Source organism: Leptidea sinapis, chromosome 6 (genome assembly GCF_905404315.1).
Source record: "Leptidea sinapis chromosome 6, ilLepSina1.1, whole genome shotgun sequence".
NCBI lineage: Eukaryota > Metazoa > Arthropoda > Insecta > Lepidoptera > Pieridae > Leptidea > Leptidea sinapis.
Genome location: NC_066270.1, coordinates 7,112,265 through 7,127,036, shown reverse-complemented (window position 1 = coordinate 7,127,036; position 14,772 = coordinate 7,112,265). Strand labels below are relative to the sequence as shown.

The 14,772-nt window shown below is 37.0% G+C and overlaps 1 protein-coding gene across 2 annotated transcripts in view; it reads right to left on the bottom strand.

The window, feature by feature from the left end:
• Nucleotides 1-7,794: 7,794 nt before the first annotated feature.
• Nucleotides 7,795-14,772, bottom strand: part of LOC126965095 (uncharacterized) — a 128,642-nt gene continuing 121,664 nt past the window's right edge. The window contains exon 4 of one of the 2 annotated variants that reach the window (XM_050808557.1): nucleotides 7,795-13,534. In XM_050808557.1, the coding sequence (XP_050664514.1) occupies nucleotides 13,101-13,534 (434 nt within the window). In that variant the 3' untranslated portion in view covers nucleotides 7,795-13,100. The remainder of the gene's footprint in view (nucleotides 13,535-14,772) is intronic. The other variant, XM_050808558.1, reaches the window with a different exon arrangement.

The following is a 14,772-nucleotide window of genomic DNA, read 5'->3' as shown; positions in this document are numbered from 1 at the left end:
CCTTTGTCGAGGTGGAAGTCATCACCAGGTTTAATAAACCAAGACGACTTTATTCTGAGGTCTCTAGACCTCACCCCCCCTCCCCTAATACTCCTCAAACTTCTCAATTCCATCCAGCGACCTCCACTCCCCGCACTTCTTCAACATCTTACAAGAAGACATTCTTACTCCCAGCTAAACCTAAACCAGTTTTAGGGAAATCCTATGACCGCCAGGCTCACCAAAATATTATCTCCTCTCCCTCCTCTTCCCAGCCAAACGGTTGTGCCTTGCAGCTATTGCCATCCATAGAATCAACCCCTCTCCCCACTCCAAATGATAATCTTGCTGAACTACTTCTTTGCTCTCTTATTAATATGCTGTCCTAATTATCGGACGCCTCTCCGAACAATGTCTCTGCCCTGGTTGAACAGTTACTTGAAGTCCTTTCCCGCAATAATGGCTCCTATAGGTCTCCAAATTCTCCAATGGAATTGTAGAAGCATTCGCCGTCATAAACATGATTTGTCATATTTGATTAATCGACACAAATTGTCTATCCTTGCCATTTCGGAGACGTGGCTCATGCCTAGGTCCCATTTTAGGATTTCAGGCTTTTCTTGCCTCCGGGATGACAGGGACGATGGTTGGGCAGGTTGTGCACTGCTGATTAATACATGTATGACATTCTCCCAAATTATTGTGCCTATACATAATCCAGGTTTACATGTAGTAGCTGCCAGAGTTGCTAATATATCTTTTGTTTCTGTTTATATTCCTCACCCCAATTTTAACATCATTCTCGAACTAAATACTATCCTCTCCTCAATACCTAGCCCCATGGTGGTATTAGGTGATTTTAATTGCTGACACACCATCTGGGGTTCTCATTTTATTGAACCATCTTCCTCGTTCCTCTTAGATCTTCTTGATGACATAAATTTATGTATCCTCAATGATGGATCTGCCACTCGTAGAGTTTCCCCAGCACAAAATATCAGTGTGCCAGACCTTTCTCTTGCATCTCCATCTCTAGTCTCCCTCTTATCTTGGCTAGTGCTACCAAGTTCATTGGGTAGTTACCATTTTCCCATTATTATTTCTTATTCCCATCCATCTCCCCCCTTTTCTCCCTCCCAAACTCTCCTCAAATACCGAGTCGCCAATGCCAATTGGCATCAATTTTCATTGCTTATGGACTCAGAAAGTGACTCTTTTACAGAGATAACAACATCTAATTGTCTCCAGATGTATGAGAAGTTCATATCGTCAATTTTACAAGCTGCTAATGCTTCAATTCCATAAAAAATCCTGACCGAAAATTAACTTCTTCCCCTCCTTGGTGGGATGCTGAATCCGCCATGGTCCGCTCGCGAAATGAAGCTGAGAAAATATTCTCCACATCTTGTAGCATAGGTAGATTTTATTTCCTTTAAACAGATTTCTGCTCGTACATCAAGACTTCTTTCCAAAAAGAAATCCCTTGGATGGCGTCAATTCTGTGAATCCTTATCTCCTCGTTCCCCCCTTTCCCTCGTTTGGAAAAATATAAAAACGTATCGTAAGGGTTTCGACATGCAGGACATTTCAAACAATGACCCAAACTCTTTTATTAATGACTTCTTTTACCATCTAGCTCCTCCCTACGTCCCTGAATCTGATTGCCTTTTTACCCCCGATCCGATTTCTACCCTTTCCGACTCAGACAAAATGAACGATCCTTTTTCCTTCTCCGAACTAACATCTGTTCTTGATCACCTTCGTGATTCCTCTCCTGGCGCGGATGGTATACCTTATTCCTTCATTTGTAAATCCTCTACCACTAGCAAAAAAGTCCTTCTTAATATTCTCAATTCGTTCTACTCCTCCTGTGTAATCCCGAATTCTTGGAGAACACAAATTATTATACCCATCCTTAAACCTGGCAAGGACCCATTGGTTGCTTCCTCCTATCGTCCCATTGCTTTGTCGTCAGTTCTGGCCAAAATTATGGAAAATTTGGTAAAAAACAGATTAGAATGGATTATAGAAAATAAAAATCTCCTTTCTAATAGCCAATATGGCTTCAGGAAAGGTAAGGGTACGCTGGATAACCTAAGCATCCTTTCTTCTGAAATTCGTTTAGCATTTTCTAGAAGCGAGCTTGTTGTTGGGGTCTTTCTAGATGTCTCAGCGGCATATGACAACGTTCACCTTCCTCTACTCAAGCAGAAAATGCACCAGCTGAGTATTCCTGTTAGGTTGATCAATATCATTTGTAATATGTTAATGGGTCGCTCTATTTCCGTCCGCCTTCAAGGAACCCTCCTCCCACCTCGAACTGTCTGGAAGGGCCTCCCACAGGGTTCGGTGTTAAGTCCTATCCTATATAATATATATACTTCTGACCTAGCCCATACTGTTAGCCCATTCTGTAAAATTCTTCAATATGCTGATGATATAGCACTATACTCCATCTCATCTTCTTTTAACTATTCGTCATCTTGCTTAAATTCTGCTTTATATTATCTGAATCAATGGCTCTTAGACCACAACCTCACTCTTTCTGTTCCCAAATGTACTGCGGTTATTTTTTCCCGAAAACGTACTATACCGGTCGTAAATCTCTCAGTAGGTGATGAATCAGTCCCGTTTAAGGATAATGTTAAATTCCTAGGTCTTTTTCTTGACTCTAAGCTCTCCGGCATTCACCAGTTGAAGTACATTGTTAAGAAATGTGAGAGGGGTGTAAACGTTATGAGGGCCCTTTCGGGGGTACGCTGGGGTGCCCACCCATTTTGTCAAAAACTTTTATACAATGCTATCGTTCGTAGTCATTTTGATTACGGTAGCTTTCTACTTGAGTCGTGTAGCAAAATAGCCCTGTCCAAATTAGAAAAAATCCAGTCCAAATGCTTACGAATCATAACTGGTGCTATGAAATGTTCTCCCGTCAACGCTCTCCAAGTGGAGTGTGTAGACCCACCTCTTCACCTTCGCCGTCAGTACCTAGCCGATAGATTCCTAACTAACGTAATCCAATTTAGCGCACACCCCCTTCTTGATATCCTGCACTCTATGTCTCTAACTATTCAAACTTCTTTATATTGGTCTCATAAAGATCCGCCTCCGTTAATTAATTCTTATACTAAATTTAAAGCCTTTCTAGTTCCCATTTACCAATCCGCCTTATGCTCAGTCTTTGAAGTAGAATATCAGTCTCTCATTTTCCAACCTAAAATTTTCTTTGACTTTGGAATTACTAAACACTGCCCTGAAGCCAATAGAAAACTTAATTCTATTCTATCTTCTGATTGGTCTGATTGGGTGACGTTGTACACGGACGCATCCAAATTATCCGATAATAGCTGGGTCGGGTCTGCAGTTTGGATCCCTAAGTTCCGTATAATTCTAAATTACAAAAGTCCCCCGCAGAATTCCATCTTTACTGGCGAATCAATTTCCCTGTCAGAGGCGGTGTCATATGTTGAATCACATAAGATCAACAAGGCTTTAATCTTGTGTGACTCATTAAGCTGCTTGTTGGACCTAACAAAAAACCCTTTCAAATCTTCAAACAACTTCACAATTAATTTAAGAACGAAAGCATCTCTGTACAGATGTCACATAATGGGAATAGAAGTTGCATTAGCTTGGATACCTAGTCATCTAGGGATAACTGGCAATGAAATTGCAGACTCGTGCGCTAAAGACGCGATTCAGTCTGGAACATTAATTACTGTTTTCCTCGAGATCTACGCGCTATGTCTAAACACTTTCTGGCTGATTCATGGAATGCTTTATGGCAAATCACAAAACAAACTAAAGGTAAATTCTATGGTTCTATCCAACCCTTTATCCCCTCTAAGCCCTGGTTCTTTCCTCAAAAAAAAACAAAATAAACTTTTCACTTCTGCCATCATACGACTTCGCTTGGGATTTGTCTGTTCCCCAGTATTTTTGGCCAAGATCCGGGTAAGGGACCATTCTATAATTATGTGAATGTGGCCTTGAGGAAGGTACTCTTGAACATATTTTTTTCTATTGCCCTAAATTGTCAATTCCTTTATATGACCTTCTACCGAAGGATATCCCTCGCCCCATCAACATCCCTTTTTTTCTTACTTCATGCCATCCCCCTTTCATAAAGATTCTTTACAAATTTATCTCCCGCAATAATATTAAATTGTAATTTCTATCCTCCATACTGTCTACGCTTCTATTAGGCACATATTCCCACTTACATTCACACATTTCTCCCTTAAACTTAGATTAGATACTAACAGGGTAGTTAATATTGTTGTGTTATGGGTGTTTATTACTAACCGTACTAACTCTTGTTGCCTATACTTCAGTTCACAAAAAAACTTACTTACTTCAATCAGCTAAATTAAAATAAAAAATCTCTCCACCTTGACGTTGGCCGAATCGTCGACATTTAGTCGACGGAGCCAGTTATAAAAAAAAGTGACGAAAGAAAATTGAAGAAAACTTGAAGCTGGCTGAATATGCGTGTCAAGTCTCCAAAAAGGAGTGAAATAAAAAAAGAAGAAAATTGAAGCCTGAAGTTAAAGCAACCAACATTCAACATGGTACCTAAACTATTGAAAAAGTGCGGGAATGTTAGAAACATGGCGGATGTGGCGGATGTGTTTTTGATTTTTATTGATTGAGAAAGTAGAAAATTGTTTGTGTCAAAGAATTTAATAAGTAGTTAGTAGATATTTAAGTTAGTAGTTATTATTTTATATAGTATTTATTGAAAAAAAAATGTGCTATTATATCAATGAAGTATATGTATACAAATTAATTTGTAGGTTGAGTGTGTGATAATCAACGCGCGAGAAATTTTTATGGAAAATCACGTACTTAAAGTACTCGCTTGACGCATCAATACCGCACTATATTTGCAATATGTATAGAGTTTTTTAACGTTTAACTGAAATCCAGCTATTTAGGAGCAGTTTAGTGACATACACACTCACAGACGAATTATATATGTGTATATATTTATATATGACTAGCTGACCCAGCAAACGTTGTATTGCCATCATAGTTAAAGCTGTAGTTAATCCACTGAGTATAGGTAGCTAGAATAAAGTTCGTTTTTTACCTCCTGAGAAACAAAGATTCTAATTAGTTATTAATTTTTAACTTTTATTTTAATTTGATTTCTGAACGACGGGGGCACATCAAGGGAAAATCAAAATCGTTGTTTTTATTTAATTCCCAGCATTTTCATATTTATTCATCTTTTAAACCTTCTCTGGACTTCCACAAATAATTCAATACCAAAATTAGCCAAATCGATCCAGCCGTTTTCGAGTTTTTTTTTTCGGTTTTTAACGAACAGCAATTCATTTTTATATGTATATAGAATATATAAACATAATGATGATCTAATTAATATTTCTTAATCATTTTAAATACGTCACCAGATGTTGAGTTATCACAGCTGCCAACATTCTCTTGCAACACCAGAGAAATCGTCCAGTCATATTGTCCTACATACACCGTACAAGAAAACTCATTCCATAGCTTACTTGTACAAAACAAAATGAAAGAAAGTTCCTGGAAAACTGCACTGTAGAGGAACCCCAGATGGTGGGGATAATATCCTAATTTGTGGCGTGTCATACAAAGGTAGAATTCGGCGACAGGAATCAGGTCAAACAGCTTCAAAACTAACTATGATAAATGCGGTAGAAAGCACTCTCTACGCAACGCCAAGTGATTTCACCGTTCATAGAGCATTGGTAGCCCGACAATTCGAGCAACTCTGCGTTGCACGTGGTTCAAATGGTTCGAGCTGATACTCAGATTCGCCAGATCAGAGATGACAGCAACTGAGCTTTGGGTCGGCTTGAAGTATTAAGGCCGGAACGCATCAGCACGGCCCTGTGCAGCACTTAGTGCCAAAATATTATTTCAACGATTTTGTATGAAACATGAAACGAAACGCTGCACTGCACGTTGCGGCAGAGTTGCCTCCGAGAGAATATTTTAACGCGCAGTGGGATAGCAGGCGGCGCGTCGCTTCAGTATGCATACTGTTCATTGTTAAGTGTATATAGAATTTTGTCTTATAATTTAATTAATTTTAATAACTAAGTAAAAATAATTTAATTATTATTTTATTCATATATATATTGGATGCATACCCTTACAAACTAATTTATTTTGTATATTACAGCCATTGTAAAATATTGATTGAAAAAATTGGCCGTTGTACTTCTTGTGTGTTCTTTTCAACAGCTCTACGTTTTCCGAACATTATGGTAGATTCAGTAATTTAAAATAACAATTTATAGTGACGATTCAAAAGCGCTAAGTTTAAGCCTAATTGAATAAAGTTTATTAGACTTTGAAATCTTATTTTATTTTCTCTTCCATTAATAGGTTCTTCACAAAATAAAGGAATAATAACCAAATCCTCGTCAGTATCGCTCATCTTGTAATGTTGCTCGCACGTGAACTGCTATATACGAGTAAATGACACGAGCTGCCGCTTACTGCAGTTGTAGTGCTATAGGTACCGTCTAGCGACGCGCAGCGCAGCGCCGCTGTAATGCGTTCGGCCTTTACCGTGCTCTATTTATGTCGCCCAGTTCCAGTAAGTTTTTATAATAATTATTTGTACTTCGTTGGGTTGTACACGGCATTGGATTACGTGCAATCCAATATTGCCGATGCTACTTATGTAAGGAGCAATCTAAACCATAAACTTAGTACGTCTAGCGTTATAGACAAACATTCTCCTTATTTCGTCGAGACTAAATTTGCTATTTTATTATTATTTACTAGTTTTACAGATGTGTACAGTTTGACCAATCTGCGCAAAATTGGTCGACACACGTGACCGACTTTTTCATGATCTTGACATTTTCTTTACAACAAAAACAAAATTTAAAAAAATCAGTGAACGACATCTTAAGAAAATAGGATATGTTTTTTTTACGCTAACTCTTTTGTTTTAATGTTTTTAGAAATTATATACGACTACAAATAATGAATAGTTAAGATGAGCATAAGAACATTGTGCTTATTTACTTTTGTAAATAATTTAGTTTTAAAACTTCTAGTTTTGTCTTTCTTTCTTCTTATTCTATGTATATGACTTTAATTATTTGTAAACTTTATCATTCATTATGTATTAGATATAGGTTTTCACTAAAAGTTAATTTAAAGATGTAACTACTTTGAAATTGTAAAATGTATTGTGTGAACTGTTTGTTATCCCAAAGAAATAAAATTAAAATATCTTCATAGTCAATGAGACCCTTCGTTAGTATATGTCCGAGGTAACTAAACCGTATTTCAAGCACATCTATGCGAAATACCGGAATGATTATTTATATATATAACAACACAATCATTAGATTAGACAGAACACGACACTATTATATTTTCTTATTAATGTCCGTTAAAACACAGATCAATAACGATAAAAACACAATATTTTTTATGGAAAAAGAGCGTACGAGTCACCTGGTGTTAAGTGATAACATCCGCCCAAATTCTCTTGCAACACCAGAGAAATCACAGGAACGTTGGCGGCCTCTAAGGTGTACGCTACTAAAATTAAAACTCGGACCAATTTGACAGGAGACTAATGGACACTAAATTGTTTTAAAACGGTTTCATGGTCTTCATCTATTCAGTCTCTTTCTCAGCTCTAGTATGTTATGTAAGATTAGTTATATCACTTTCACACAGGGTTCGCTAATAAACTAAGTTTATGATCTAAACATAGCCTTGGTAATGACCAAGCGTGGTGTGATTATGGAATGGGTACTGTTGAATAACTAATAGAAGGAGGATGGCAATAAAATCAACTTTTACTGGTAGGTCATAATTTAATGCAGTTTTTTATTATTAATAATTTGCTTTTCTTTCACTTATTTATATAATGACAAATGGAATATTGTTATCTATATTTAATAATATCTACTCTGTGGCACTATTTTAAACAACTTTTATATTTTAATTATAGCATTTTGTACAACGACCGCTTTTACCACCGCTTATTGCATTACTATTTATATCAGCCAAATTGTATAAAGAAAATTTGTAAACAAACATTGACTATATATTAATTATTACTTTTTTTTATTATACATAACTAATTCAATACTGGATAATTTTGCGATGCTTATATAATTGTTATGTAGTATGGATATGCCATGACATTTCTTATTACATGATGATAATAATTGAATTTTATTTTAATTTTTGGCAGTTTTTTGTTTACAAACATTATTTTTCCAGTTTGAACTTAGTATAGGTATATATGATACTGTGAAGAAAACTGGACTGGCTGAACACATCAAAATAAATAGCTGACTTGAAATATAATTCTCAGTGTATTTTTGAATTCTTTAGGTATATTGGATGCTTGGATGGAGATAATGTTTATTTAATGCAAGTTCTGCTTCTCCAACTCAAGTTTAGTCAAGATATTTAATATGTGACCTGTCGAAGATGGCAATCGCTTGTCAAATTATAGGTAAGAATATGAATACTTCCACTGACCTCAATAATTATATCTTGCATATTTTTTTATTAAAACAATATCTTAGATAATTTATATGTCTAGGAAGAGCCTCTTGCTACTAGACAACCGATGAAAACAGGTCAGGAATATTAGTTTAGTGTGCGTGACACGCTACGTCTTACACTTGCGATTTGTATGACACTTTGTGTTAGTGTGCGAGCATTACTCAAAATAGAAGATAGTAGTGAACTCAATTTATTTCTACGTTTTCACAGCTGTATATCTATACCTAAAAATGATCTAAGATTTCAGTACACTATTTTGACATCACATTAAAGAAAATGTATGAATAATTATGAGGTGGTATACTGCAGAAATCCAAACTAATATAAATATTATGAATAAATATGATAAGTGTTAATTCTACTAAGTTTTGTAAGTCTATATGCAGAACGCAAAGGCTCCGAGTTAGGGTATTTAAGTTATCCTCCACCGAGGAATCAGATACCACTGAGCTGGAATGAGAGACTCGTTTCATAAGTTATCCATAGTTGGGCCAGTAAACAGTTCTTGAGGATGTCTCGTGTTAGAGCGAAACACGTGTCGAATTGGTTTCTGCTAGCTTTCACATTACCAACCAACCCGGTCGTTTCTTCGGAAGTTGCCAACCCTACTATATAATATAGTATCATACTGTATCAAAGGCCCCACTTTTCAAAAAAGTATATAGCAGGTGGAACTACTATATTTCAAAGGCTTCAAACTTAAAGCAATATAAGATACGATGCATATTTTAAAATTAAAAATTATTAAAAAAAAAAGTTAAAAGTAGAAAAAAAAATATTGTTTTTTTTTTTCTTAATTTTTTGTTATTTACCTATTATACATATTATATATTTTTGAGGGCAATAATTTAGAACTACTATTTTGACCGACAAAAAGTTGGTAACCCTATGTATAACCTATAACTCTAGGCCCGAGGGATGCATGCAGACTAACAAAACTTAGCGGCATTAAAACTACATATTTATAACATAAAAAAAAAACATATTATAGTACTGGAATAAGTACACTCACATTTCACAGTTGCAATTGCGATAAGCGCCAAAACGGTAAATTGAGGAATTTAAGTTCTAGCAGATCTGTGGTTTGTCTATATAAAACTCAGCTGTCATTTTAATGTCATTTGAATCAACAATGACAGATGAAATGATACGGTTATTTAGAATGTACAAAGAGGATGTAAATATTAAGTAATAACAGGCAGGACTGCCTGAGAAAAAATTGAAATTTAGTTTAAAATGAATCGTGTAGTGATTTGACATAAGTTTGAAATAGTAATTACAATATTGCGACGAATAATCCGGCTGAGTTTGAAAGCGAACAGAACATACAATCGCTTTTACTGATGCCAGTTAACATTTAGATGGGTCACATATTAGATACTTTGTACACAATTAGAGTTATTAACAAATATATTTACTTATATTAAATCGGAACACATTGTTTGTATACATAAAGTTTAATTTCGCTTGCAGTTAGCCGCCAATCACTCGTAATGCTCCGGCTTCTTCTGACACATGATTTGCTTAACACTTAAATACAAATCAATTTAGATTTCATGCTTAAACTATATAGAGCCTCTGCTAGATAACTGATGAAAACAGGCCAAGTTTATTACTTTAGGCTGGATTTAGTGTTCGACTAATGAGCGCTGACCGTGGTGTGTTTAGTGCTCAGCTGTCTTAATAGACTAATACAGCTGTGAGAACGTCAAAATTGAGTTTAGAACTAACCTCTATTTTGAGCAATTCACGCACACTAACACAAAGTGTAACAAATCGCGAGTGTAAGACGTAGCTTGTCACGCACACTTAACTAATATTGACCTGGCCTGTTTTTATCAGTTTTCTCACAGCAAAGTCAAAGTTTTTATTTGCGTAAACATGTTAGATTGATGTTACATAAATATTATTAAGAACATGTTTGCCACATGACGTCAAGAGACAATCTAGACGTATAAAAGATCAAAACAAATCCCATAGTCATTTTAAACAAATAATTTTAATAAAAGCCGGAGTATTACGATGAGCCAGAATCGATAAAACAAATATTTTCTATAAATATTATGTTATTATTAAATAAAACGCCAATATTGGCTGGATTTCGAATATAATAGACGAAACTTGTACGAATAAATAATGCCAATAAATAATTAAAGTCGTTTACAGAAGTAATTCTTAACAGTTTACACTAACTCATTCTACAGACGGTTCGAAATTGCTTTACAAATTGTACAACAAAATTATAATGTCATTAGTTTTAGCATTGTTAACAGCCAAAATATTTTGTGATGGAGTTGGTGCCTTGGATTAAGAATTGGTCTCCGCTGCGCTCCAACTAGATACCGCAGACGTAGTCGAAAAGTGCGGCAACTAATATCACTATGGGCGTACTCGAGTCAGTCTCGAACAATGTGACGTTGACGTGCCACATCTTCTGTTAAACTTTGCTAATAATTGAAACTAAAATGCCGGGTTGCGTAGTAAAACTTTGTAAAGATAATACTACAAGAAATAAGAAAGACACTGGGATCACATATCATGAGTAAGTATTTTGTATTTTTTTTTAATTTCAATGTAAAATAAAACGAAGAGTATGCTACAAATTTTTGAAAGATTCCATTGAGTGTCAAGATGTCACGCACACAAGCATCTAATAGTTGCCTTAATAATAAAGCTATTGTTCTTAGGTAATGCGGTATCTAGTTGGAGCGGAGCGGATATCAATCCTCAATTTAAGGTTGGTGCATTGTTTAATTTAAAAATAAAAATACAGGCACACTAACTTATTGATAGTCTATTGTGAAGAAAATAACTTAAATTCTTTTAAACAAGGAGTAAAATTAATTTGTGAATAATTTTTCTATAAATAAAGAATTAACTATACCTACCAATACACACCATGATAAGGTGTTGCAATGATTTCTAATATTTGTTCACCTCAAGAAGTAAACAAAAATAAATTCATACAATTTGTTTCAACGTTTATACATTTTCATACTATGGGAAAGCATTAGCACCAATATGCATTATATATATAATATCTAACATATATTCGAACCAGCAAGCAGGGTGAGATACCAGTCTTAGAATTAAACATCTCATAATAAATACATTCTTAGGGTATGTTCCGATATGCACTGCGAGCACTGCACAGTGCTATCACTGTAGAAAAATTCGTTCCGTTATGGACTGCCAGTATACTGCCGCGGTACCCTAGGGAAATATATGACGTCATAAATCGCCGCCATATTCTACTGTGAGCACTGGCGTTTTCGAGGTAAGGCACTCGCAGTACTTTGATCACGTGATCAGTCAAAACCACTCGAGTGCCTAACGTTTTATAAACAATACCTACAGTTTAATCCCAAATATTTATAATTTGACAGTACTTCAACAACAATTTTTTTTAATGAACTAGAAAACTTTAATACTCTCGTTTGAATGCTGCGTCAAAAAATGCAGCTGATAGTATACGGGATTGCGTTCCGTTTTAAATCGTAACCAGTGTAACTGTATAAAGGAACGGCTTCACAGTATACTAAATTGACGTCATACTGTACAGTGGTCGCAGTGCATATCGGAACATACCCTTATTTTAAAACTAAAACAACCAATATCATTTAAACAACGACTATTCCCTAATGAGTTTTATCTGCAGCGATAACATTACTCACTATTATCGATTATTGTCCGATACTTTAGGAGTCACAAGTTACTGCTGGTAGTGGTAGGATGGTAGGAGTGGTGGGGGTACCGTTAACCGTGAGCTTGTTACAAAACGAGCAGATAAAGCAAGTACAGTACGCATCGAAATAATTCAACATAAATATGGAATGTAGCAAACACTCATTTGTTCTGACCGTCGTTTTTTGGCGGTTGGTCATAATTATTTTACTCTACTATTACATAAATTAGACACAATATTTACAATAAAATAGTCACTATGCTCTGTAAATTAATATTCCTTGCCATAACTGTACTGATATGCATTATTTTATACAATATCGTAATTATAAATAAATATAAAAGTTGTTTAAACACAGATTAATAGCTGCTGGATAGAAATTAAACATTTAAATAGGTTACTTAGACATGAATGTGTACATTGCAGTCGGAGATACATTAGCATGCTATTGACTGACCCTTTCATAGTATTACACGATAACATTGAAGGTTCAAATCGATAGATTCATAAAATATTTATATTTTTAATTAATTGTTTCTATATGAATCAATTTTAGCTAAGACAACATGTTTTTCAATGTAGATTTTAAAGTGTTATATTTTTATTTCAGTCTTCGTTTTTTTTTAAACTCAAAGACAGCGCGAGGAATACAGACGCACACTATGCCATGCCATACACACCTATAACGCAGCAGCCAATTGCGGGCAGCGGAACCTCGTCTCGTGTCATACAACTTCAATAGAAACAATTACACCTATTTCTAAACCGATTAAAGTATCAAGACTAGTTACTCCTGGTGCGGCGCGGCTGTCGGCGCCGCGTCTCCCGCCTCACCGAACGGCCGGCTGTCAGATGTCAGCTGTCAGCTGTCACTGTCACACAACGAGCCCATCACATATCACAAAGTACGCGTTCGAGCGCGCGCCCGGCGGCCGCCACAGTCCCAAATAAATAAATTAGCAAGTCTATAATACTCCGGGACGCGCGTGCACACTGGCGAGTCTGAACGTCCCGATAATGGAATGTAAGCGTGATATGGTAGAGAGGTGCGGCGACGCGGGTGCGTCACGCGTCGGGGGGCGGCGCGCGGCGCGGCACCATGACGCAGGGCGGGGGCGCCGCGCGGGGCAGCAGCGCGGGAGGGGGGCGCGCGCCCATGCGGACCCACCACCGCGTGGCCTTCTGGAGGAGGCCGTCCTTCTTGGAGCCCCCCGGCCCCGCGGCGCCGCCCCGCCGCCCGCCCGGCGCGTCCACCGCGCCGGCCCATTCGGGCACGTCGCTCACGCATTTGTTGGGTGGAGGTTGAAAACTGCTTCTGGTCAGCTCGGCTTGCTGTAACATTAAAAATAAACAGCTTAGCAGCACGTTCCTAGATTGACATAAAAAAATGGAGTTTAATTTATATTTAAATACATTTAAAATTTAAATAACGCAATTGAAATAATTTTGAATTTATATAAATTATTTTCATTAAATTGGCTGAATGCATAGAAACCGTTGCCCTTTAAGAAAAAGAACGAGAATACTTCCACAGCAAAATTTTCTTTCTACATTTTATGATTGGTATATTACGCATAGAAAGAAACCACGTGCAAAATGTCATGGCAAGCACGCGGTTTGAGATGACATTTTTCCGTCTCTTGTTGCGTATACGACTTTTTAATACGACTGTAACGGAAAGTTCGCTTTTTTACACGCGTCTTGGAAACCAGAAACGACATACTGTTTTTTATAACAATTAGGGACTAGACGAGCACAGGACATTCAGCTTATACAGGTAATACAACGGTATTACAATGTAATGCCGCTCAGGATTCTTGAAAAACCCAATAATTCTGAGCGGCACTACAATTTGGCCAGTAATTTCAGGAGCTACCCGGCCCTTCAAACCGAAACAATAATGGCTACACATTACTGCTTCACGGCAGAAAAAGGCGCCATTGTAGTGCATAATCTAGCCGGCATCCTGTGCAAAAAATTCGTCTGCGAAGATGGTACGGGTTGGAGTCAAACACGAAGGTCGGAAACCTTCGTGTTTGACGTGTCCGGTCTAGGAGATGCGTTGCTAGTCTTTGAAGCGATAGCGAGCTTATAGAAACACGTGATGGTAGGTGATTGATTCTATAAAATGGCTTCTTTTTATGAAAGAGATCGCCATTTATTATATAAAACTTGGGCAAACAGGCAAGATGCTCACGTGATGAGGAGTGGTGAGGTAGCCGCCCAAGGAGGCCAAGCCAAAACCAGGGCAGTATAGATGCGTGGCCGGCATTTAAGGTGGGAGTATGCTCTTTTTCTTGAAGGTCCCTAAATCGTATCGGTTCAGGAAAACAGCAGACGGTAATTCCACGAAATGGCTGTACGCAGCAATTTTTTTGAAAAACGAGCGGTTGTGGAATGCCACACGTCAACGTTATGCGGGTGGTATTTAGCGAATAAAAGGGCGTTGCTGGTCTTTTTGAGGACAAAGTAAATTTTTTCGACTATGGGTCGACGATGGAAGACGTCTACTGCTAGACAAAAGCCTCCTCCAAAGATCTCCACGATTAGTCCGCTACGTGGTAGCCATT